Raw genomic sequence first — 23,195 nt, 5'->3', positions numbered from 1 at the left:
GATCAGGCATCCAGGTGAGGACAAAGAGCCAGTGGGGTCCCTGGGGCCCTGGCTCTGGACTGGAGTGTGGAGTGCCTTAGGAGGTGCTAGGTGGGGATAACTGGAGGGAGTCGGGGGTCTCGCTCACTGGGAAGGTCACAGAGGAGTCTGGCCAGATACCACGACTGGGTCTGGAGCAGCCCTATGCACTGAGCCTGGCAGGCAGGCCCCAGATGTCTGCAGACTCACTGCTTCTGCATCACAGCTCCATGAGGCAGGAACTGTGATGATCCCCATTTTACAGAGGCAGAAACTGAGGCTCAGAGGATGGACTGGCCAGCGACCTGCCATTTTTCTTGCAGTCTCCTGATACTCCCCACAGGGGCTGACCAGCCTGGCCGGGGAGGCAAGAATGGGTCTCCCTTAGCCCCAGGGAATCCCCAAGGCCCAACACTCCCAGTAGCCACCTGGGCAGACAAGCCCATGCCCACAGGAGCCCCCAGAGGCCCAGAGTGCAGCACTGCCCCAAGAGCTGTGTGGCGCGGGAACACTGCTCCCCTCTGTTGCTTCCTGCACTGGGGGAATATAGGTGGCAGCTCCGGCTACCCCAGCCCCAAGAGTCAGAGCCTTGGGAGGGTGGCTGGGCCCAGGAAGGGCCCTCTTTCCTGGCCTGTGGATGAGACGCTCCCTCTAGTGGCAGCTTGAGGAACACTCCTGCGGCCCCAGCAACTTGGAAACCAGAAGGTCTTGATGCCAGATAGGGAAACTGAGGTTCTGAGATGACTATCAGTTTGCCTGAGGTCTTTGATTGAGTTGGTGGCGAGGCCATGCAGCATTGATAAGAAGACGGGCACGCTTGACCCCGAGGCATATGGAATCAGAGAAAACCCAGGGATGGGGAGGCCGGGGGCAAGGGGAGCAAGGTTGAGGCAGGGAGGAGGTGGGAGAGAAGGCCAGGAGCAGGGGCTGTGATGAAACCTGGGAGACGATGAGTGGAGGAATGCAGGTATATGGGGCCTTGGGAGAGGACAGAGGTGGGAAGAGCATCGGGTTTGGGCTGTTGAGCTTACAGAGTCTGGGGGCTTCCTGGAGGAGGTGTTCCATAGGCCACTAGATGGATGTAGCTAAAGCCACAGGAAGAGAAGAATGGGGCTGAGGCAGGAACACAGATTTAAAGGAGGGGAGGATGACAACCAGGAGAGTGGGGTCAGGATTGCAAGTGGGAGGCAGTGGCCAAGTGCAGGGGCGAGGTCAGTGACATGTGGCTGAGAAGAGGTCCTGCAACTCGTGGTACAGAAGGTGCTGGTGACATGGGAGGAGGGCATTCTGGGAGCGTGGACGAGCCAAAGTCTGGCTGCTGTGGACAAGATACGTGGGGGTGTGAGGAAGGATGGGGATGGCAGACTCAGCTCCTCTCAGCCAAAGAGACAGGTCCGAAAGGGTCCCTCCCAGAACCTGGACAGTGGTGACCTACAAGTGGTGAGGTCCTTGACAAGTTTTAGTTGCTTCTGCTATTCCTCATTTGCCAACATTTCCTACCTTGAAATGTATTAACTTTTGAGTCATAGAGAGGCACAATAATTTTTTAAGGTAAGGCGGGATAAGAGGGGAGGAGAAATTTGGGGGGCGGGGGTTGGGCACTGTTTGTAGGATAGGAGAGCCCAAGGGGGAGGAGGCAGTGGGGGGAGGAGGTAGGAGCCCATGCTGGAGGCGGTGGGAATGGTCCTGGCCTCAGCCAGGAGAGACCCCCTCCTCGGGGGCTGGAGGGGAGAGGGGAAGATGGTGAGATGCAGGGAGCTGGTGGCCATCGGGCCTGGGGGGACTCACTTCTCTCCTGGCGGGGAAGATGTGGCTGAGGTGGGCGGGTCTGTGCTGCTCTCCAGAGAAGGCATCAGAGAACGACTCCCTGCCTGCTGGAGAGCCAAGGGGCAGGTCGGCCTCCAGCCTCCAGCAGGAGCCTGCGGACACTACACTATGAGCCCGCCCAGCACCTCACAGCGGCAGGTGGGTGCACAGGTGACAGCCCTCTCCTGCCCATCCCCAGGACTCCCCTCTGAAGGCCGTGCAGATGCTCTGGGTGAACCTCATCATGGACACGTTTGCCTCGCTGGCACTGGCCACCGAGCCGCCCACGGAGACCCTGCTGCTGAGGAAGCCGTACGGCCGCAACAAGCCGCTCATCTCCAGGACCATGATGAAGAACATCCTGGGCCATGCCGTCTACCAGCTTGCCCTCATTTTCACCCTGCTCTTTGTTGGTGAGCGCCTCGCCCACCCACGCCTCTCCCAGGCGGGGTCATCACCTTCCGGGTGCACCATGGCTCTCACCCAGCATTCTCGAGTCACAACCCCCTCCTGTTTTGCTAATGGGGAAATTGAGGCCCAGGGAGGTCAAGTAAGTTGCCCAAGGTCACACCAGTGACTCTTGAACAGGGCCTGGCCCTGTCCCAGCGCTGGCTGACCCCAAAGCCATCAGTGGCTTTCTCCACTGGTGACAGCTCCTGGCACCATGTACAGACCATGCAGGGCCCTGTCTGGGTGCTGAAGTACTGCATGGCAGCCCCAGAGGCACCTGAGGCTGGGAGGGGTGTGACTCACCCCTTCTCTGACCCATTCCAGCACCTTATCCTGGCCCCGTGGAAGGGACCCTCAGCAAGGCTTCCTGGGGAAGGGCACACACGCTCACACCACCACCGATTCTCACAATGTTTCCACCTGGGCTGCCCGGTTGGGTCTTCCACTCAGTGAGGCAAGCACATTTGCCTCCACCCCACATTACAAACGAGGGCACCAAGGCTCAGAGAGGTGAGGTGACTTGCCCAAGTGCACACAGCCAGTCTGAGGAAGAGTCTGGGCACAGAACCAGGTCTGGCTGGGGCCAAGACTGGCCTGGTTTCCACAGATGCTTCGGAGGCAATCCCAGCAAAGGCTACCCCCCAGGTCACAGATGGGGAAACAGGCCCAGAGAGAGGAAGGGTCTGGCCCGCAGTCCCACATGGAATCAGGGCCAGTGCTGTCCTTACAGGAGCCTCCTGGAGATGGCCTTTCACTCGTCCTCAAAGCCCAGAGTGTGATGGAGGTGGGCATGGATCCATTCCTCAAAGGCAGTTGCCTTTTATAAATTTTGAAAGTAGTGTGTTGTCAGGACACATTTTACTGTTGTAAAACTTATCATGAAAAAGCTTAGAGGAAGCCACGTATATGCAGAACTAGAAGAGACTCAGAGGAGGTGCAGGGGTTGGAGAGGAGAGGAGAGTGGGGGTCCTGGTCGGCTTGCTGGCTTGGCCACTTGAGCAGCGCCTACCCTGGGTAGTCTTGGGACATCTCACACCCAGAAAACTCCACAAGCCTTCTGGCACCACTTTACTCAGCTGTGCAAAAGATCACAGGACTTCTCCAGGTGCAGTGGCTCATGCCTGTAATCCCAGCACTTTGGGAGGCCGAGGCGGGTGGATCACTTGAGGTCAGGAATTCGAGACCAGCATGGCCAACATGGAGAAACCCCATCTCTACTAAAAATACAAAAATTAGCTGGGCATGATGGTGCACACCTGTAATCCCAGCTACTTGAGAGGCTAAAGCAGGAGAATCACTTGAACCCAGGAGGCAGATGTTGCAGTGAGCCGAGATCACGCCACTGTCCTCTAGCCTGGGCAACAACGAGACTCCATCTCAAAAACAAAGCAAAACAAAAAGGATACAGGACTGCATCAGACACCCCATCAGCAGCGTCTACACAGCAGTGCCCTGCCATGTGACAGCTCAGGTGTTAGAATGAAGCCACATGGGAGGGTCCAGAGCCAGCCTGGCCCAGAAGTCCTGGGCTCCATATAGGAATTGGCATCTCTAGTAACAGCCCCATGAGCTTGTAGAGGTCTCAGCAAGGGACATGCTCAGGAACAGGAAGCAGCACTCTTGGGGCAGTGCAAAGTCTCCCACAGGTATCCTGTCCTTGCAGTCCAGAATGAGTTTTCCAGTCTGAGGTCACTTTTTAGAAGCCATGTCACCCACCTTTAACACAGCTGGCCGTCCACCTTTATCAGGTTTCTACAGAAAAAGTGGAAGACAGTTCCCCAAGGCCTTTCTTCCCCAGAGGAGAAAGGGCTTTGCTGACCCTTCAGTCCTACTCTCTGACGAGCCAACAGCACAGCTCTGGCCCCCCCAGTGTCCAAGCATGCCTTGATGTCTTGGGGATTCACCTCACAGCTCAGAAGAGGCCCCCACGAAAGGCCAGCCATCTCCCCTCTGATTCCCCCACCACTGCCTTCAGCCCAGCCCCACTCTCTCACCTGGCAGGCGAGAAGATGTTCCAGATCGACAGCGGGAGGAACGCGCCCCTGCATTCGCCACCCTCAGAGCACTACACCATCATCTTCAACACCTTCGTCATGATGCAGCTCTTCAACGAGATCAACGCCCGCAAGATCCACGGCGAGCGCAATGTCTTTGACGGCATCTTCCGGAACCCCATCTTCTGCACCATCGTGCTGGGCACTTTTGCCATCCAGGTAGTAAGGCCCCCACCCTAACCAGGCCTGGGGTGGACAGCAAGCAGCCAGAGCCCCTGGGCAGGGCCCTGAGAGCCCAGCCCTCTGTGCTGGTCCCTGATGGCCTCTCTCTCTCTCTCTTTCTCTGCTCCCCTGTGACCTCCAGATAGTAATCGTGCAGTTTGGAGGGAAGCCATTCAGCTGCTCTCCACTGCAGCTGGACCAGTGGATGTGGTGCATATTCATTGGGTTAGGAGAGCTCGTTTGGGGCCAGGTAAGTTCCTGGTAGGTTGCAAGAGGTGCCTCAGCAGGGCAAGGGAGACAGCACTGGATGGAGAATCCAGGACCCCCAGGAGCGGGCTGCCAGACCGACCCCAGGCAAGCCCCTCCCTATCTCTGGACATCTGAGCAAGGGGGCTTGTCCCAGGTCCTATACTGGTCGTCTGGGTACTACTGCTCTGATTTTTGCCTTATATCTATCTACCACTGCTCCTGTTGTTTATGTAATATTTTCTCTGAATCACATCAGCTTTTTTAACTTAAATTTGTTTTTAAAGGCAACATCATATTACTAAGACAACTGAAAAATCAGTATCACTTGTCATAAATGGAAGCTAACAAAAACATTAATGTAATGAGAATGACGTTATTAAACTCTAGCTAGAAGCCATAGCCTGCCAGGGATTCAAGGCTGGAGCAGCTTGTTAGGAAGGGAGATGAATCCATGGTCTGTGGGCGCTGGTGGCCAGCTGGTGTCAATCAGGATCCTTTAGAGCACTCAGAGGGAACGCAAGCAGGACACAGTCTGCCACATTGCAGTGTTACTCAGTGCTGTTCCTGTGGCCATCTGAGAGCTGCCCCAGCTCTGGGGCTCCTTGGGCTGGATGCTCTTTAGGGACCCTTCCAGCTTTGACCCCAGAATATTCTCCCGCCAATTCCTTTTTCTACGTTTGCCCGAGTTCCAGACCCTGTGACAGCTCTGACAGCATGCAGCTCAAAGGCTCCTGACCCAGGACACAGGGCTTGGGAGGAGTGCCCAGAACCAACTCAGGGCCTAAGGGGCTTTATTCCCAAGGTGCTCACACATCTAGGCAGTGGGACCCCATGGGTGGGAGGCATTGTTCTTGCCTTCAAGCTGTCTGCAAGCTAGAGTGAGAAGCTACAGGGGCAAAAATTAACTAAAAGATAAATAAGAAAGTTTAGTTTCATCCAAAAGGACTTCCTGTAATCTTTGGGGCTTCTTTGGAGAGTGATAAATCCCTGGGCACCCTGGGGGCCAGGCCATCTTTATCCCACTGGGGCCCACCCCCTACAGGAGGCTCTTGGGGGTTGGGCCCAGTATCTGAGGGAAGGATTCAGAGGACTAAGGTTAATGCCAGCGGGCAGTGCTGACTTTACACTCCCAGGGAGCCCCCTGAGGCTGCATTCAAGCCAGCGCCTGACTGCCCCTACAGGAGATGGAAGGGGCCTCTGATATCTGCCACCTCAGCTTTCCTGTAGGGCCTGCGTCTGGGTCCTCAGCCCCATGGACAAGCCCTTTGGGGAAGATTAGGAATGAAGGCATAGTTCTTTCCCATTCTGCCTTCCCAGTCCAGGATTGGCTGCCCTCAGGGTCCAGTGACCTCAGGAGGAATAAAGGACAGAGGAATAAGTAACCCCAGGAGAGCCGATGGCCAGCCACAGGCCAGGCTCATGTGGGACGAGTTAGACCCTCCACCGTGCCCAGTTCTCACCATGCCCAGAGCAGCCCCCACTTTACAGCTAGGAAAACCAAAGCTCAGCGAGGTTAAATGACTTGCCCAAGGCCACAGGACCAGGGCTGTCTGGGGTATTCAAAGCCACATCTGTCCAACTCCTAGAGGCCAAGATTGTCCACTATGTACCCCGACTCTGAATGAGTGAATTAAAAAGCAAATTGCACTCCAGCTGGGCAACAAGAGTGAAACTCCATCTCAAAAAAAAAAAAAAGAAATTGTCAAAGACTGGGCTGAGGAACAGGTGAGGTGGGTGAGGGAGTAGATTGATCACATGCGTGGGTGAGTGGGTAGGAGGAGGGAGGTAGAGGAGCGGGTGTCAGGGAGAGAAGGCCACCAGGAAGGACAGCCCCACCGTCCTGACAGACAGGGTCCCTTGCAGGTCATTGCCACCATCCCGACCAGCAGACTCAAGTTCCTCAAGGAGGCAGGCAGGCTCACGCAGAAGGAGGAGATCCCGGAGGAGGAGCTCAACGAGGACGTGGAGGAGATCGACCATGCGGAGCGGGAGCTGCGGCGGGGCCAGATCCTGTGGTTCCGAGGCCTGAATCGGATCCAGACGCAGGTACAGGAGGCTCTTGGGGGCTGGGCCCAGGCCTGGCCGGGGCGGGCCAGGGGATGGAGGTGAGTGTGCTTGTGCTGCCCCCCAGGGCCCAGCTCTGGTGCTGAGGGAGGGTGGCTACAGAGGGGTCCCGGCCAGCTCTCACCAGCCACTTGCACACCCACGTTGCACACACACTCCTGTGGCTGCTAAGGAACAGCATGGCCTCCAAAGGGAGGTCCACTGTGCCCTCTCAGGGCAGCAAGGGGAAGCGGTAGGGGTCACACCCACCATGGTGTCCAGGGGGATTTCCCTGAGAGGGTGGGGAAGGGTGGCTCTGAGGGCAGAGGTGAGGGAGGGGACTGTCGCTCAGGGCTGGGGGCACCCACCCAGAGGGGCTGTGTAAGGCTGGACAGAAGCTGCAGGCCAGGTCGCCCAGGGTCCCCCAGGGCCTGGTGGTCAGGGGGTCTGCCGCCTCCACTGGGGCTTCAGTTGCTCTCCTCAGCTTCCCCTAGGGGGTGGAGAGGCTGTGGGGAGCAAAGGTCAGTCATCCTCAAGTACACACAGACACACATGCACACACCAAGCACACCAGGGGAGCACAGGTGCAGGGCGTAGCCAGCCAGAAGCAGGTTTCTTCCCCAGAGCAGAGAGAGCATAGCTGCCATGTGGCACACGACACACCTACGCGCCCCCCACCCCCACCCCACACACACAACACTGCATGCTCTCACATGGTCCCCTTATGCCTGGAGCAGATGTTGTAGCTCACAAGTGCTGTCCCAGCCCTGCGAGGGGAGGGTCAGAAGGGACTCTGTGGGTCTCTTTCCCAGACCATCTGGGGAGCTGGAGTGGGAGCTCCTCCATGCCCCAGAATACTCAGGTGAAGTGCAGTGTAGAAGCAGCCACCTGGCCACCATCCTGCCAGCTGTGGCCCAGCACCTCATTTCCATCCGATGTAGCAGAGAGCTCACCTGGGTCACCTCCCACCCCTCTGTACCCTGTCCCAAACCTCACCTCATGTGACCTTCACAGCCCTAGGAGGTAGATGTGACTGCCCCAGTTTTAGAGGTTACTGAGGTCCAGGAGATGGCCCCTTCTACCAAGCTGGCACAGCTGGGGTGGGGACTGGAAGCAGGTTTCAGACCCGGAGCTGCCTGACACGGGCCTGGGCTCACCTTCCCTGATTAGGATCCTGGCAGCCAGCCCTCCCAGCCTGCCCCCACCTCCTGGGAGGTCCAGGACAACTCAGTGAATATGTCCTTGGTGCTGTCACTGCTCTGGCGGCAAAGCCATGCAGGGGTCTCCAAATTATGGGAGGAAGCAAGGACTGCGATTTCTGGAGTGGGCACGGGCGCCTGTCTTGCCTGCTTCTTGTGGAACGCTAACGTGGGTGAGGTGCTTTGCCACTTAAAGATAACCCTGCCAGGCAGGTGGCATTGACCCTTCTTAAGAACAAGAAACTCAACTCAGAGAGGTGGCTTGCCCAAGGTCACCTAGCTAGTAAGTGACAGAGCTGGAATTTAGGCCAAGCTCTGTCCACCTCAGGACCCCCACCATACCCTCTACCTCCTCCACGCCTGTACCTGAGGGAGGCTGAACACTGCTCTCTTCCCTCCAGATACCATGTTTAATCACTGCCTCCCCCACTGGCCAGCCCACTGGCCCCTGAGCCACTAGCACAGGACAAAGGCCGGACCCCCTGTGTCCTCCCGGGGACCCTGGGGCCTGCAGGTGGGCCCAGAGCTGAGCAGACATTTTTCAGAGCCTTGGAGTGTGTCTGGTATTTTTGTTTTGATTTAAGTGACATTGTCGTTGTTGCCGTGGCTGCGGCTGTTCTTGTGACGTTGCGCCTGTCAGTCATGTAGCTGTTGTGTTCGTTCTTCTCGCAACTTGTCTCGTTCTCTCCTCCGTTGCAGATTGAAGTAGTCAATACTTTCAAGAGCGGGGCCTCCTTTCAGGGGGCCCTGCGGAGACAGTCCTCGGTCACCAGCCAGAGCCAGGATGTAGCCAATCTCTCTAGCCCTAGTCGCGTGTCGTTGTCCAATGCTCTTTCCTCTCCGACCAGCCTTCCTCCTGCTGCAGCCGGGCGTGAGTGTGACTCCTTACTGCCTCCGGCTGGCACTGCCCACGCCAGCTCCCAGGCGGGCAGGGGCTGGGGCACCAGAGGACATGGGGGGCAGCCGGTCACAATCAGGCCCAGGGGGCTGAAGGGTCCCAGCCACCGAAGAGGGTCCCGTTGGTCAGGAGAGCGTAGCCAGTCATGCGGTGGCAGTCACTCAGTGGACCAGGGTCAGTCAGAGGGTCGTTAGGGTCCCAAGTGGCCAAAAAGTCTGGTTCGGTCAAGGGATCACCATTGGTCAAGAGGACATCAGTGACCAAATGGTCCCAATCCACCACAGGGTCCCGGCAGCCAGAGGAGGACAGACATGGAGGGGACACGGAGTGTCCCACTGGCCCAGGGTCATATGTGGTCAGGAAAAGCCTGGACCACCAAGGCAAGGGTTGGAGTTGGGCAGGAGGTCCCAGTCTTGCAGTCAAAGTCAGCAGAAGGGTCACTGTGGGTCAAGGGGAGCAAGCCCCTTAGGGTCACAGTCAGTCACACTGGGATCCACCCAGGAGAGGGTCACGTCATCCAGACTTTCCCAGCTGGTCAGGGGGTACCCACAGTAATGAGGGTCATGGTCAAGGGGGATGGTTGAGCCAAGAGGTCACTGCAGGTCAGAGGTCATAGTCAGCCAGGGATCCCAGGCCACCTAGGAGCTCACAGCCTAGACACTGCACCCCAGCAGTTCAGAGTCTCTGCCCACTTCCTGTCACTCCTCCCCTTGCACTTTTGACAGCATCAGCTGCCCTGTAGACACCTTTCCCTGTGGCTGAGCTTGGAACCTGCTGAAGTTCTAAGCCCTTCCTGGAAAGGACAAGGTCCCTGGCCCATTCAGCTTGACCCCTGGTAGAAAATGGTGGGTCGAGCCTCACATCTTGCCTGGGTGCCAGCAGGCCCAGAGGGACCTGATCTGCCCTTCGGCATCCTGCCCTCCTCTATCTGAGAGATAGCCCGGGACTGTGGCCCCTCCTTCATCTCCCTCCTGCCAAGCTCATCTCCTCATGCCACCACTTCTGACCTAGGTCACTCATTGCTGGCTTTGTCTAGCTCTTTCCCGGACCCATGGCTTCAGGCCCCATAGGGAACAAGTCTGTCTTTCCTCCCATCGCCCTGCTATGTTTCCAGTCAGGCCCTTCTGATCTGCAGGGGAGCCCCTGGTTCTGGTCTTCTCCAATCGGCATAGTGTCAGTCTTAGCCTCCAGCTTCTTTGATGAGAAGTAGACTCCAGCTCATCTCTTGAAACTTTATAAAGGGCCTCTACCCCCATCCAAAACCAGAACACCCACAACACAACCCCCTGCAGCCAAGCAGGTAACCCTGTGTGCTGGTGGGAGCACCTCCCTCAGTGCCTCCAGCAGGAGGCGCGGGCCACAGAGAGCCTATTGATGGCAAATGTCCACGACCCATAGCGGCAGGACAGAAGCAGAAAGCAGGGAAGGAGCCCCTCAGTGCTCATTCGTCAGCACAGAAACGCAGTGCTGGGGAGGACCGGGGAGCCAAGATGGAATGGAGATGCATTTCAGCAGATGGTGGCTGAGTCACATTTCCATGAGATACCGTCACTAGGCAGTCACTGCCAGGATTTCTCGGGGAAAGCAACACTGGTCCCATCCTCCTCCCCTTTAGACCAGAGAGCTCTCGCCTTAGCAGTGGCCTAGCCAGCTGACCTCCCAGCTCCTTTCTGCACCAGCTCAGCTCCGGCCTTGCTCAGCACCCCCACCTATCCTGAGGTGCGGTGACCAAGTGTCCCAGCAGGGAGAGCTACATGGAGAAGAATCCACTTCTTCTGTTCTGCCACCCCTCCTGATGACTCCTGCGGCCCTCTGGGTGGGGTTGCCTGCTAGGAGTCTGGCTTCTGGGTGAAGGCCCAGTTCTTCGTCCATCCCAGTTCAGCCTCCTTCTTGAAGGGCAGCACTTCACCCTGGCCACGACAGAGCACACCTGACATCGCTGGGCACCCCCACTGCCTTTGGAAGTCGTCCCTGAGTTAGCCCCTCATCTTAGCTTTCACAGTCTAGAAGCTAGAGCTGTCCTCTCAAACCTCAGCCACTTCTTTCTCAGCTTTTCTTCTGCATCATTTGCAAAGCCATTCAATAGGGCCAATCCGGGAACAACACTTCTTTGCAGAAATGCCCTTTTCTTCATTTCTGCAGAAATGCTTAGACAGGAATGTGTCTACACTGACCTCCTTCCAAGCCGGATCAGTCCCCTGTAACCCGTGGTTACCCCAACTTTGGAACAGTCTTGGAAAAGAAGCCCAGGCAGAGGCTCAGCCAAAGCCAACTTGACAGTCCTTGCCCTAACCCCTCATTCTCTCAGGGGACCCAGCGGGGCTGGCCAGGGCCTCCCCACCCTACTCACCATCTTGCCTCTCCCTCTTCACGCCTCCTGGAGAATCTCACATTCCCCCTCTGTGACAGAATCCAGCCTGTAATTCTGGGTCCCTCCTGAGACCCTTCCTGAGCCTATGGTCTTAAAAAGAGCCTGACCAAACCCCTGCCTGAGGGCACTGGTTCCCAGACAGGATCACAGCCTCTGCGGTTTCAGTACACATATTTGGACAACACAGCCTCGTGCCTCCTTTGCTTGAGTAGTGTCTACAACAGTGCTGCCTCCTCTGGTCTCCAAGGACTCTGAGGACCCTCTAAACACCAGCCAAGGTCCCTGCAGAAGCCAGTATGCTTTCCTCCCACAGGGAGGTTTAAACAGGTGGCCAGGAAGTGACAGAAGGGCCCCAATTTGATGGGATGAGGAAGTGGGCCGCCCCACTACCCCACAACTCCTTCACCCCCACCGCACCCCACCAGCCTTCTGAGGGGGATCTGCTTCCTGGGGACTCCCCAGCAGAGGAGGCTGCCCATGTGCCTGCTGAGGCAAAAACACCTGCAGCCAGTGTGCCCTGGAAGGAGTCAATTCACTGTCCCCTGGGTTATGAAGAGTTGACCACAAAGGCCTGGGACAGGGCCTGACTTCTGACCTGGGACACTGAGGAAAGCCCCTGAACACATCGCAGGCCCTCCCCTCCCCACGGCACCACCGCAAGATGAAGGCCTCAGCAGACAGACGCACGTGGTAAGCCTGACCGCAGTCATGAGGCACATGGCACGAGGATGCTCGGGAGGGAATGAATTGGTGCACTCTTCTGACTAACTCAAAAACGAACTTGTTTTTGCCCCGGAAACTTAATGGCACATCCCTATTGCCTTATACCTGAGCCCCACTCAACATTTCCAGAGCAGTTCCCCATTCCCTTTACTTCACAGATGCCTCACCACTGAATTGTGGGAGGGGAGGACCTGCCAACACATCCATTTCGCAGAGAAAGACACTGATGAGGCCAGGGTCACCACAGCAAGGGCGTGGCAAGAGGTCAGACTCCAGAGTCCCTCCTTCTTCCCACTACTCACACCGCTTCCCAGGAGGCCCACAGACCTGGAGCCACAGAGGCTGAACTTCCATTCCGGAACCAGTGCCCACGCCCACAGCCTCATATCGTGAAAAGGGGTCAGTCCTCCAGGGAAGGCGAGGGAAGCTGTTTCTCAGCTTGAACTTCTACCAGCGTGGCCAAGACTGGGGAGAAGGGCACCTTCCCACTGGTGATCAAAGACAAGATTAGCATCCCACACTTCGAACCAAGGCAAAGCCGCACAGCCTCTCTTTCTCATTGCCTCAAATTCCTAACTCATCTCAAACCATCTTTGTACTTAGCAAGTCTGTAGCAGGCTCCATGTTTATCAGTGGAAGTCCTGCTCTTTCAAACCACCCAAGCCAAGAGCCAGCCCCATAAGCCAGGTCCTAGCCACATTCTGGACGCCGTACCTTGCTAGACAGATAGGGCACCTCCTGCTCCCACTTCTCCTGCAGATTCCTGGTTCTGACGACTCCTAGGGCAAGGAGTTTGCACTGTTAGGGGGAGAAATGAAGACAACAAAAAGGGAAGAAAGCCGGACTTCACATTAGTGTTTTGGTAACTAATTTAGTGCAACCTTGGGTTGGCGAGAAAATGGCTTGCTTTGTGGGGGGAACCCTAGACCTCTCCGCTGTCTGAATATTCCATGTGTTTGTTTCCCTAGAGGGCTAGAGAACCCTGGACACAGAGTTCAGCAAGAGAGAGTGAAATTAAAAGAGGTTGTGAGTCTTTAACCTTGAGCCTGAAATGAATGTGAATCAATCCCAGACTCTTGGCTTCCTTGAAGCCGGGTAAACATTCGAGTATGTAGAACCCATCTCAGACCAGGGCCTGTGCGTTTCCTCAGAGCCCTCTGACAACGGGCATGGGTCTCCCTGCTCCCTTTGTGCTGACGAAACCAAAACATCTGAAACCCCGCTCACCGGGTCCCTTCCTCTCCTTCCCCTCACCCCCACACCCAAATGCAGCTTATGCCAAAAAAAAAAAAAAAAAAAAAATCCTACCTTTAGGGTAGGCAGGGAGGGGAGATGGAAGAGCTTTTTTTTCCCATAGTTTTTTTCATTTCAGCCTCGGAGAGAACCGAAGTGGAGACTTGAGATGGCCGTGGCGGGGTGTCCCAAAAAGTCTTGTCCCCACAGTCTTGTCCAGAGCAGTTCATTTTTTCTGTTGTCTCCATGCCAGGGGGAGGGCGGAGGGGCCTCATCTCATTGTGTGTCATTCCCTCTGCGTTGTTAGTCACATGACAGGGTCCTACCACCTCCCCCTGCCCCACACATACACTAGGTGTTCCAGTTAGCATCTGAATTGCACTTCAGCCTCAGAACACACTGAGCACCAGGCTAGGCAGCTACAGCCTTGATGCTATTCCCATTCTACAAACAAGAAAGCTGAGGCCTGCAGCGCCTTCTTTGTTTTCAGTTAATCAAGGTGTAACGGCTCACTTATTGGGAGATCAGAATATGAATCATCTCTGCAGAGCCACAAAGAGGGACTCCAGGGGGAAAGAGCTCAGAGCAGCCACAGTGGCCATGATGGAGCACCAGCATGAAGGCCATGTCTGGCTGGCTCTTATTTGGCACTTGTTGCCTCTTATTTAAAGCACAATTCCAGCAAGTGGGGTACCCTGGAGTCCCAGCTCACAGTATGCAAGGTGAAAGGACAAAGGTGCTTTTCAGAAAACAGAAAAGTCAGCACTAACTAGTAAGAGATGGCTGACAGCAAGGGAGAAAAAACAAGCCAATCCATGGGGTCTTACCTAAGACCAAGAAGGATAATTGACAAACCTTATGTTAAATTCTTCTCTGTGCACTCTAAATTAGAAGTCAGAGGAGCATATAACATGCTTTAGAAAGAATTCCCTCTGCAACAGTAAAACAAACCTTCAGCGATGACACTTAAAATCATCAACCACAGTCACCTAGAAACTCCACTTCCATGAAAGAGGGCTTTCCCCACCAGGGTTTCCCAAAGGAGCTACCCCTGGGTTCCGCTGAGAGCTCAAGTCCTGGGACTTCAGGGGCCTCCCCACGACCGTCTCGTCCAGTCCCCTGCCTCCCCGCAGGCCTGTGGTGTAGGGCAGCCACTGCTTTGCAGGTGGATGCCACTTGGCCTGCACACAGCAGCCGACTAAGGCTCTGTCCTAGAGGTGCCAATGCCAACTTGTTTTCTCCACCTCTGACTCCACTCTGAGTTGGGGCTGGGACGAGAGGAGGAGGCACCTTTGTCCCAAGTCCCATCAGACTCTTGAGATGACAGGCACTGCTGCCCCTCCCAGGAGTCCAGAGAAGGGACACCTCTCTTCCAAGTGAGGGTCCTGTCCCTCTGCACCCTGTGAGGCAGGACAGAGGACAACCAGAGAGCTAGTGTGGCTTGTCCACAGTCAAGGCACCAGATGTGGCAGAGCCAGGACGCAAGTTGGGTCTTTCTGCCTCCAAGTCCAGTGCTCTTTCCACTAGCCTTGAAGACTCAATGACCAGCCTCCTCCCATTCTTCAGCGGAGGAAACTGAGGCCCCAGGATGTGTGGTCCACAACTGAGACAGAAAATGAAAGAACTTGCTGTTTTGTGACTCAGTTCCACACACCCCAGAATCCCACTGGGGCTGGGTTTGGCCATCTGATTCCAGCCTCGTTTTTTGGTTTTGTGTTTTCAAAGCACAAATAAAGAAATAAACAAAATCCCCCAGGAAATAAGAGACCCCAAAGCAAGCTCCAATAACTGGCCGGCCAGGGCTTTGAGTCTATACTCGAGTGTTTACCTCCCAAATGCATGAAGGAAAGAAACGCTGGGTACAAACGACCTCCGTTCACATTGTCCAGGCTTCCAAGTGTAGCCGTGTGTCTGTCTGTGTGTGCCATGTGGCTCCCGGCCTCCCCGTGGCATGCAGCCCGCCCCCGAATGTCATCTGTCCGCCAGCTCCCGTGTGCTTTCTGGCTGCCTCTGCTCTGCACCTCAGAAAGCCCTGGGTTGGCTTTGGTTTGCTTTGCTGCCTTTGGTTTGATGTCCCCGTTCTGTTTGGCCCTCATGTGTCTCTCTCATCCCAGCTCATCCAACCGTCTCTCCTCTCTGTGCCTTTTCTGTTTGTGACACGTAACATGTTCCATGTTGTATGGTTTCTTAACTGTGTGTGGTTTTTCTAAGATGAATTTTTTTAATAGCCTCTCCTCTTTCCTACTTGATTCCCACCTGGTCCTCCTCCCCGTCTGCATGGTTGAACCTCTGCTTTAAAGTGAACAAGGCTCAGTCTCTCACTAGGTGTGGGTGCCCTCAGGAGTCGACTGCGCTTCCTTTAACCACTGTTCCCCATCATCTCTTTGATGGTGCTTGGTGATTCCTCCTGTCCTAACACTAGTTTCTACCAAAACCAAAGAGATTTTTTAAAACCAGCTCAAGGATGCCTATAACCTGAGCCCCCTTTTTCACTCTCCCCCATCCTGTCAATGCTAATAACACCCAGCGACTGTGGATTCCAGCCACCTGCTTTGCCCTAACCCTTCTCCCACCCGCCCCACCTGTGAGCCCCCCGAGCCTGGCTGTGGTCCCTGGGCGGTGCTCCTGACCCCTGTGCTTCCCTTGCAGATCCGCGTCGTGAAGGCGTTCCGTAGCTCTCTCTATGAAGGTTTAGAAAAGCCTGAATCTCGAACCTCCATCCATAACTTCATGGCTCATCCTGAATTCCGGATCGAAGATTCCCAGCCCCACATCCCCCTCATTGACGACACCGACCTGGAAGAAGATGCCGCACTCAAGCAGAACTCGAGCCCACCGTCATCACTCAACAAGAACAACAGCGCCATCGACAGTGGGATCAACCTGACGACCGACACAAGCAAATCAGCTACCTCTTCAAGTCCAGGGAGCCCCATCCACAGCCTGGAGACATCGCTTTAGCTGAGGACCCTGTCGCCTGCCCGCCCGCCCTCATGGACCCCGCTGCCACCCGCCTTCCGGGCACCCATCCATCCAGGCACCCAACTCACCCAAGCAGCAACGAGCAACAATCGGAAACCAAATACTGGAGAGAAAACCAACGTTTCCACCAACAGACCCTCTCTCTGGCTGCGATGCTGTTTGAACTCTTTTTCACTTCGAGGCAAGGGGCGGGATCTCCACTGGGGGCTTACGGAAGTGAGCGGTTTTCCCAAAACAAGCCCTTCCTGGCTCCCACCCAGACATGGACCAGCCATGCACCCGCCCAGCCACCACGTCCCCCGCATGAATGTACTGTACACTTTCAATCCTCCCCTTGTTTGGTTTTTGGGGGTTGGGGAGGGGGTTTTTTTTTGTTTGTTTTCTTAGGCGGGAACTGCAAACAGACTCTTTTCTGAGACTATTTATCCAATCCACTGGTCTGTGAGTTTTTGAAATGCTTGCGCAGCATGGTCTCAGTTGTATAGATTAATTTAATAACTTTTTGAAATTGCAGAGCTTAACTCGCCTAGTAGATTTGCACCAATGGAACCGAAGAACTTCATAGACACTCACAAGGTTATATCCATTTCTTTGTATCTATATCAACGTATACTTCTCCAAGACTGTATACGTCCATATAGATAGGTAGAGATATATATATATATATAAATATATATACATGGATATATAAAGTTTCTTTGCCGGCATGTTGCCTTGTTTCCGCTTAAATTGCTCTATTTTAACTTATTTATGTCCTAAAAGAAGAATGTAATTTGTTTACAAACCTGTAGATAACGTCTTTGGCTATTTGTACGGTTTAAGAACACTGGTGGCTGAGATGCTATAAAAACAGCTCGGCCCAACAGACACTTCCCCTGGGTTGCATCCTTGATGTTTTATGATAGCCATGCTCTGATTTTTGCCTGCTATTTCCGTTCAATAATGTCACTACCGTGAGAGGCTCAGGCAGAAGCCAAATGCTACCGAGTTGCCATCCTGAGGGGTTTAACAACATGCTCCGTAGACGAAGGGAGAGGAGGAGAGAAGGCTTCCTGGGTTTGCAACACTAACGGCCATCTGGCCCAAGGATGCCAGGATCTGCAAAGCACTGCTCGAAGACTTTTCTCTCAATGAAACTCGCTTGAGTTTACTAAGAGCATTTCAAAAATAGGTTCTCTTTGGCACTGTCTGTACAGAGATTGAGGTAGTGTTGAAATATTATAAATGGTATTGTGTTGATTTTTTTTTTATTTAGTAACTTACAGGTTTGTTTCCTTATTAATGGCAGCATCCGAGCTGTTGGCCTATTGGATGAGGATCAGTATGGCTTGCTGCTTTTATTTTTATTTTTTGAAGAAGAATAGCCTTTTTCTCTGCACTATTTAGATCCGAATGAACCTTATGATGTGTATATTGAGATGTACTCAGTGTGATTTTAAACCAAATTGTCTTCCTGTAGTCACAATATATACTGTAGCCTTTTAACAGCAAGTCTTGCTTTCCCAAACAGAAAGCCATTCTGAAACCCTACAGTATCACAGGTGAGAAAAGGTGGTTATTTTTTCCCAAGACAACAGCACTAGTAATCCCACTTAATAAGAGCTTATTTAATTGTATGTCAGCCTCTTAACTGCTAAGCACTTTGTGGGTCTCAGCGTTTTTCATAAAAGAACTTTTGTATTTAATACAAAGTTTGCTTTGAGACTTTTCAGCATATGATCTTTTTCCATAAACTTGTACAGTGCAAAAGACATTTTGAATACCATGATCGATGATGTCCCATGCTTCGAGGAAAACCAAACACTTTCCGCCTCTCTTGCAAAATCCATTCCTCATGCTGACCCTCCTCATGATGGCTGTGTCAGCCCGGCCCCTTCCCTTCTCCAGGCCCAGAGAACTCTTCCACAAACAAGATGAGAGCCACTCGGGAAAAGAGCCATAGTCAGCTGGGAGGGCCTACATCTGGATGGCTGTGGAAAAACTTGAGGGTTTGAGGTTCAAAGTCAGCCCATCCCACCTGGCAAAATCCTCCTGGAAGGAGGACCTTCAAGAGGGCATCACCTGAATGTCGTGAAGAAGTATCTCTGAATGTATCCAGCAGAGGAAACTGCATACCCAAAGGGGTGACCAGCCCTCAGATGTGCTTATTGGATTCCAGTACAAACGCCACCAAAGCCAGCCCACTGCTGTCCTACGAGGAAGGAAAGATCTGCACGTGTAAAACATGGGGCAGCCTTGGAACATGGTGTTTTTTGGAGTTTTCCTTTCTCACAGTTTTCCATCTCCCCACTTCTTTGATCAGTCATGTGTCCGTGACCTCGTTCCATGACATCAGGATAGCTGTGTTTGCACGCCATGCTCCATGTTCATTTGGAGCCAGGAGGGGTTCTCAGTGGAGCCTGGCTTAGGGAACAGGGAGCGATGGAAGAATGCCAACATTAGCGTTGGTCTTCTCTTGTCAGGAATGAAGGATGCTTGCACACATGCACCCCCCACTCTCACACTTGCACACACACACACACACACGAAATGGTTGGTTTGTCAAAACTCACTGTAGTACATAAAGCTTGCACTCTGCGTCCTATATCTAGCAGCATGGGGTACGTTTGGCAGTTCACTCCATTAGGGGGTAAATAATTTATGACCATTCATCTGTTTTTATGAATTTTTTTATCTAGACAATAATTGTAAATAAAGAACTCACCATCTCTGTTCATTTAATACTATGCAATGGTTATGCTTTCAATTGCTGGCTCTTCTGACTCGTGCAGTGTGGTTCTGAAATGTCTGTGGTTTAAAAAAAAAGGCAAAAAACAACATCAAACAGAACATAGTAAATATATCTGTAATGTATACTTTTTTTCTAGTTTGGGACTGCATCATCCACATAGCTTCTTTTCTGCCCTCTAGACAAGGGCTCCAGGAGTAGGTGGCAGATTTGGTTCTGAGAGCTAAGCTCACCAACTTGTCTCCCCCTCAACAGATGAGGGAAGGGCAGGGAGCCCGTTCAGTGACTCCTGGCGCTGTAGAATCACTCATCTTTGGAGGTGAGCAGGGAGACCTCTGAGGAGTTTCCTTGTTGCAACTCAGGCGGAGCTTTCTTTAACTCAGGAGCAGCCTCCATTGCTCCCGCCAACCCCTCACCATGGCCCCTTGTCCCCTTGTCCCAACCATAGCATAGAGATGACAAGAGGGAGGCAGTCCTATTTCTGAGACTGGACCAATTAAAATGACTGCACTGGCTCAAGGACTCTGAACCTGTCTTGTCCTGGGTCTTCCAGTTATTGGAAGCCACTCTGTTCCCCAACCATGTTGAAATGCCACCTTCACCACACACTGATGTCTTATATAGACTTCGATCTATTTCTGGAACTTCTCTTCTCTTCCCTTACTTGGGTGTCTCATCTGGCACCAGCCATACAATTTTAACTATTGTCAATTTCTAATGTCTTATTATGTGGTGGGATGAGTCCCTTCACTCTTCTTTTACAAAATTTCCTAGTTATTCTCTCACATCTATTCTTCCACATAAACTTTAAATTGCGCCCAGTCCTCCACCGCCTGTCCCATTCCCACTCCCACATTCTGGGCCCTGTCATTCCCTGTGCCGTCATCTTCCCCCCGTTGTAATTACTGTCCACTCAGGGCTGTGAAATAGACTATGTTCTATAAAGAGGGACAAAAAGGGCATCCTGATCTTGAGGGAAGCCTGCTATTCCTCCCATCATTTCACCTGCCCCCTAAGCCCAGGAGTTGTCATGAGAGGCCACCAGGCCCCCACTCAATTCCAGCTTGGGAACCAAAGTCACCCACCTTGGTTGTGTTGGGGTGGCCCCGCCATCTGTCCCTGGTCCAGATGAGAAAGAGGAGTCTCTCCTAGGCCTGGAGCTGGGAAAGAATGTATGGCCCAGTTGTTGGCACTTCTAATTCTCATCATGGAGAAACCTTTATTCCTGTCTCCCTTTCCTGAACTGGTTTTTTGTTGTTTTTGTTTTATTTTGGGGGGATAGTTTCTTGCTCTTTAATTTGGAGTCTCCAGGCTGTTCTTGCCTGGGCCTTCTCAGAATCCTCACTCCCCTAGCCCACTCTTGCGCTACCTACAGGAGGCTGCCTACCTGGTGCACTCTGACAAGCCTCCCACCCAAATCTCTCTCCTGCCATTGTGTCCAAAATCCCACCATTAAAGGCTCTTGTAGGGAGGAGCATTTCTTGAAGGCTTTTAGGCCTTCCAGAGCCAGGAGGGAAGTCAGACAATAGCAGGAAGTCCCCAAGCCTTTTCAAAGTTCCAAACCAAGCTCTCCTGATTTTAATGTAGAGATCATACCAACCCAGGTGGGGAAGGAGGGTCCCCAGCCCCAGGCAGCAGCCATCACCCCCTCCACTGAAAACGATATTGGAGGCTGCTTTGGGACTGCCCTTCTCAGCCCCCTAAGTCTGTTTTGTAATGCCTGTGGTGCTCTCCCTCCTGGACCTTTCCTCTCGGGGGTCACCACACTTTGCTAACTCTTGTGTGCACATATTTTATAATAGAGTAGCGAGGGAATGGTGCCGCCTCCAGCTTCCATAAGCTGCCCGGGCTCTGGGGGGCTCTGGGACAATCGGGGCTGGGAAGTGACTGTGCTCTTATTGTACACTCTTTATTTCTCTGTATCTTTGGCTTGTGCTCTTTGTAATTAATGGGATTTGTCTGCCTTTTCAACACTATACTGAGCAATAACAATAAATGCACACGTGGAAATGCAGACACGGTACACATCACAAGGCCTTTTTCTGAAGGACCGTTGGGTCCCCACCCTTCGTGGAGTTGAACTCAGGGGGAAACTGAGTCCCTGGGAGGGAAACACACTTTGCCCAAGGGCCCACAGCTCAGCGGGCAGTCTCTCTCCTTCCACTAGATCACACCTTTTGAACACTCACCATTTGAGGGAGACCGGCTTACCCTGCCATGAGCCATTAACCTATGAGGAATGGTTGACCGTCTCATAGAAGAAGACTGGGGAACGGGGCCTCAGGAGGAAGAGGAGGATGTTTGGGGACAAGGGGTGGGGGGGCAAAAATCAGGGAAAGTTAGCCTGATTTGGGGTCTGGATTAACCAGAGGGAGGAGATGGGGAATACAGACACTGGATCTAGGTGGCACCCCCTACTGGGGAGAGGGGTAAGGCAGAGGGAAGCCTGGCACCTGAGGAGTCTGGACTTCACAAACCTCTGCTGAACATTGGCAGAGAAAGAGAATATGCCCAGACCAAGAAGTAATCCCTAAGGTTGGCCCAAGGGTTGAGAGTTACACACACACACACACACTCACACACAGTCACAGCTTTTCTTAGGTTGAACTGATCCCCAAATCAAGTGCCATAGGCCCATCCAACTTCCAAACGCAGTTTCATATCCAAGGGTTCATTTAATCCCAATATCAACCTTCAGGGGAGGTATTATCATAATTCTCACTCAAAAGAGCAGGAGACAGCAGCTCAAAGAGGTGAAGAGTATGCCCACCTGGTAAGCAGGAGATCCAGCACTGATACCTAGCAGTCTTGATGCCAGCATCTGCACTCTAAACCTCCATATTACAGCACCTTATGGGCCAAATACCTTACAGCAAATGCCTTAATGAATAAGATACAGTTCTGTTGCTTGTCACAAATCCCCAATCTCTTCAACATCAGTGTCTACACAAGGAAATTCTTTTAATCACAATTATGCCTCATGTATTATATTTACATCTAATATGCCCTTGTCCTCATTTTCCACTCAAAGAAAGTGAGGCTCAGAGAAAAGTGACTTGACCTTATCACCTAGAAAGTCAGTGGTGCAGCTATAGATCTAAGGCCAGAGCCTGTTCCTTGAAGAACAGGAGATCCGGCAGGGCGCAGCGGCTCACACCTGTAATCCCAGCACTTTGAGAGGCCGAGGCGGGTAGATCATCAGAGGTCAGGAGTTTGAGACCAGCCTGGCCAACATGGTGAAACTACTAAAAATACAAAAATTAGCCAGGCATGGTGGCACATGCCTGTAATCCCAGCTACTCAGGAGGTTGAGGCAGGAGAATTGCTTGAACCCGGGGGGTAGAGGTTGCAGTGAGCCAAGATCATACCACTGGACTCCAGCCTGGGCAACAGAGCTAGAGTCCATCTCAAAAAAAAAAAAAAAAACAGGAGATCCAAGAGATCCCCCCGGAACCTGCCTTTGTTCCCTGCTCTAACCTAACTACCACCCCCTCACACCCCTGCAACAATTTCTCCACTAGAGGGCAATAAAAAAATCTTGAAAGCTGCAGTGGGGTAGAAGAGTTGCCCAGAGGCCTGGCCCTTAATTCTAACACCCTACTCCCCTGGCCTCCTCTTTAAAGCTCCTTGACAGTCTGGGTCTATCACACTCTCTGAGCCTTAACATCTTCCTTCAAGTAGTGACCAGCTCCAGCTAGGGTCCTTACTCCCAGTTTCAGCAGAGGAAACTGAAGGACTGTGACTTACCCATGGGGAGCCAAGGCCTCCCCCAGCTCATCTGCCTCCTTAATGTCATAAGGGGCCCAGGGCGAGACCATATGTGGCTGAGGCGGGGAGTCCAGGCTCTGTCCTCCAGTGTGGCATTCTCACTGCGCTTGTGGGGAGCCTTCAGCTGCCCCACCTTGCGAAGCCAGAGACCTGGGGTTGGGGACCCTGAGGATTAGGTCTGGGGCTCTAGCTGCAGGAGCCTGGCTGAGATCCTTCATTGCCTAGGGGGATCCCCTTGATGGGACTTACTCAGGACCCCAGGGGATCGGTTTGGAAGGGGCAGTCCTATATAGGGGTTAGGGATGGCAGGGCGAGAGGTCCCAGCCTCTGGTGAGGGGCATTCCCTGGCCTCCTCTGCCCTGGTCCCAGTCCTTGGGTCCTGAGAGGGAGACTACAGCAAGGAAGCACCAGGACAGTCTACTTACTCCCAAGACATCGCTCATCCTACAACATTCATCATAAGACCAGTCGCACCCAGAGCCGTAGCGAGGCGGGTGAAGCTGTAGACTAG

General features: G+C 53.4%; 1 protein-coding gene across 17 annotated transcripts in view; it reads left to right on the top strand.

The window, feature by feature from the left end:
* The window catches only part of ATP2B2 (ATPase plasma membrane Ca2+ transporting 2), a 390,019-nt gene extending 369,089 nt beyond the window's left edge, over positions 1-20,930 (top strand). For 9 of the 17 annotated variants that reach the window (XM_032149709.2, XM_032149708.2, XM_032149702.2 and 6 more), the window contains 5 exons: positions 2,024-2,237; positions 4,276-4,487; positions 4,633-4,740; positions 6,603-6,785; positions 15,856-16,763. In XM_032149709.2, coding sequence (XP_032005600.1) covers positions 2,024-2,237; positions 4,276-4,487; positions 4,633-4,740; positions 6,603-6,785; positions 15,856-16,167 — 1,029 coding nt within the window. In that variant the 3' untranslated portion in view covers positions 16,168-16,763. Of the gene's footprint in view, positions 1-2,023; positions 2,238-4,275; positions 4,488-4,632; positions 4,741-6,602; positions 6,786-8,680; positions 8,853-12,941; positions 12,997-15,855 lie in introns of all 17 variants that reach the window. The other 8 variants (XM_032149713.2, XM_032149706.3, XM_032149714.3 and 5 more) reach the window with 5 other exon arrangements.
* Positions 20,931-23,195: the final 2,265 nt, after the last annotated feature.

The sequence above is a fragment of the Hylobates moloch genome, unplaced genomic scaffold (assembly GCF_009828535.3).
Source record: "Hylobates moloch isolate HMO894 unplaced genomic scaffold, HMol_V3 SCAFFOLD_4, whole genome shotgun sequence".
Classification (NCBI taxonomy): domain Eukaryota; kingdom Metazoa; phylum Chordata; class Mammalia; order Primates; family Hylobatidae; genus Hylobates; species Hylobates moloch.
This window is presented reverse-complemented; position numbering and strand designations above follow the sequence as displayed.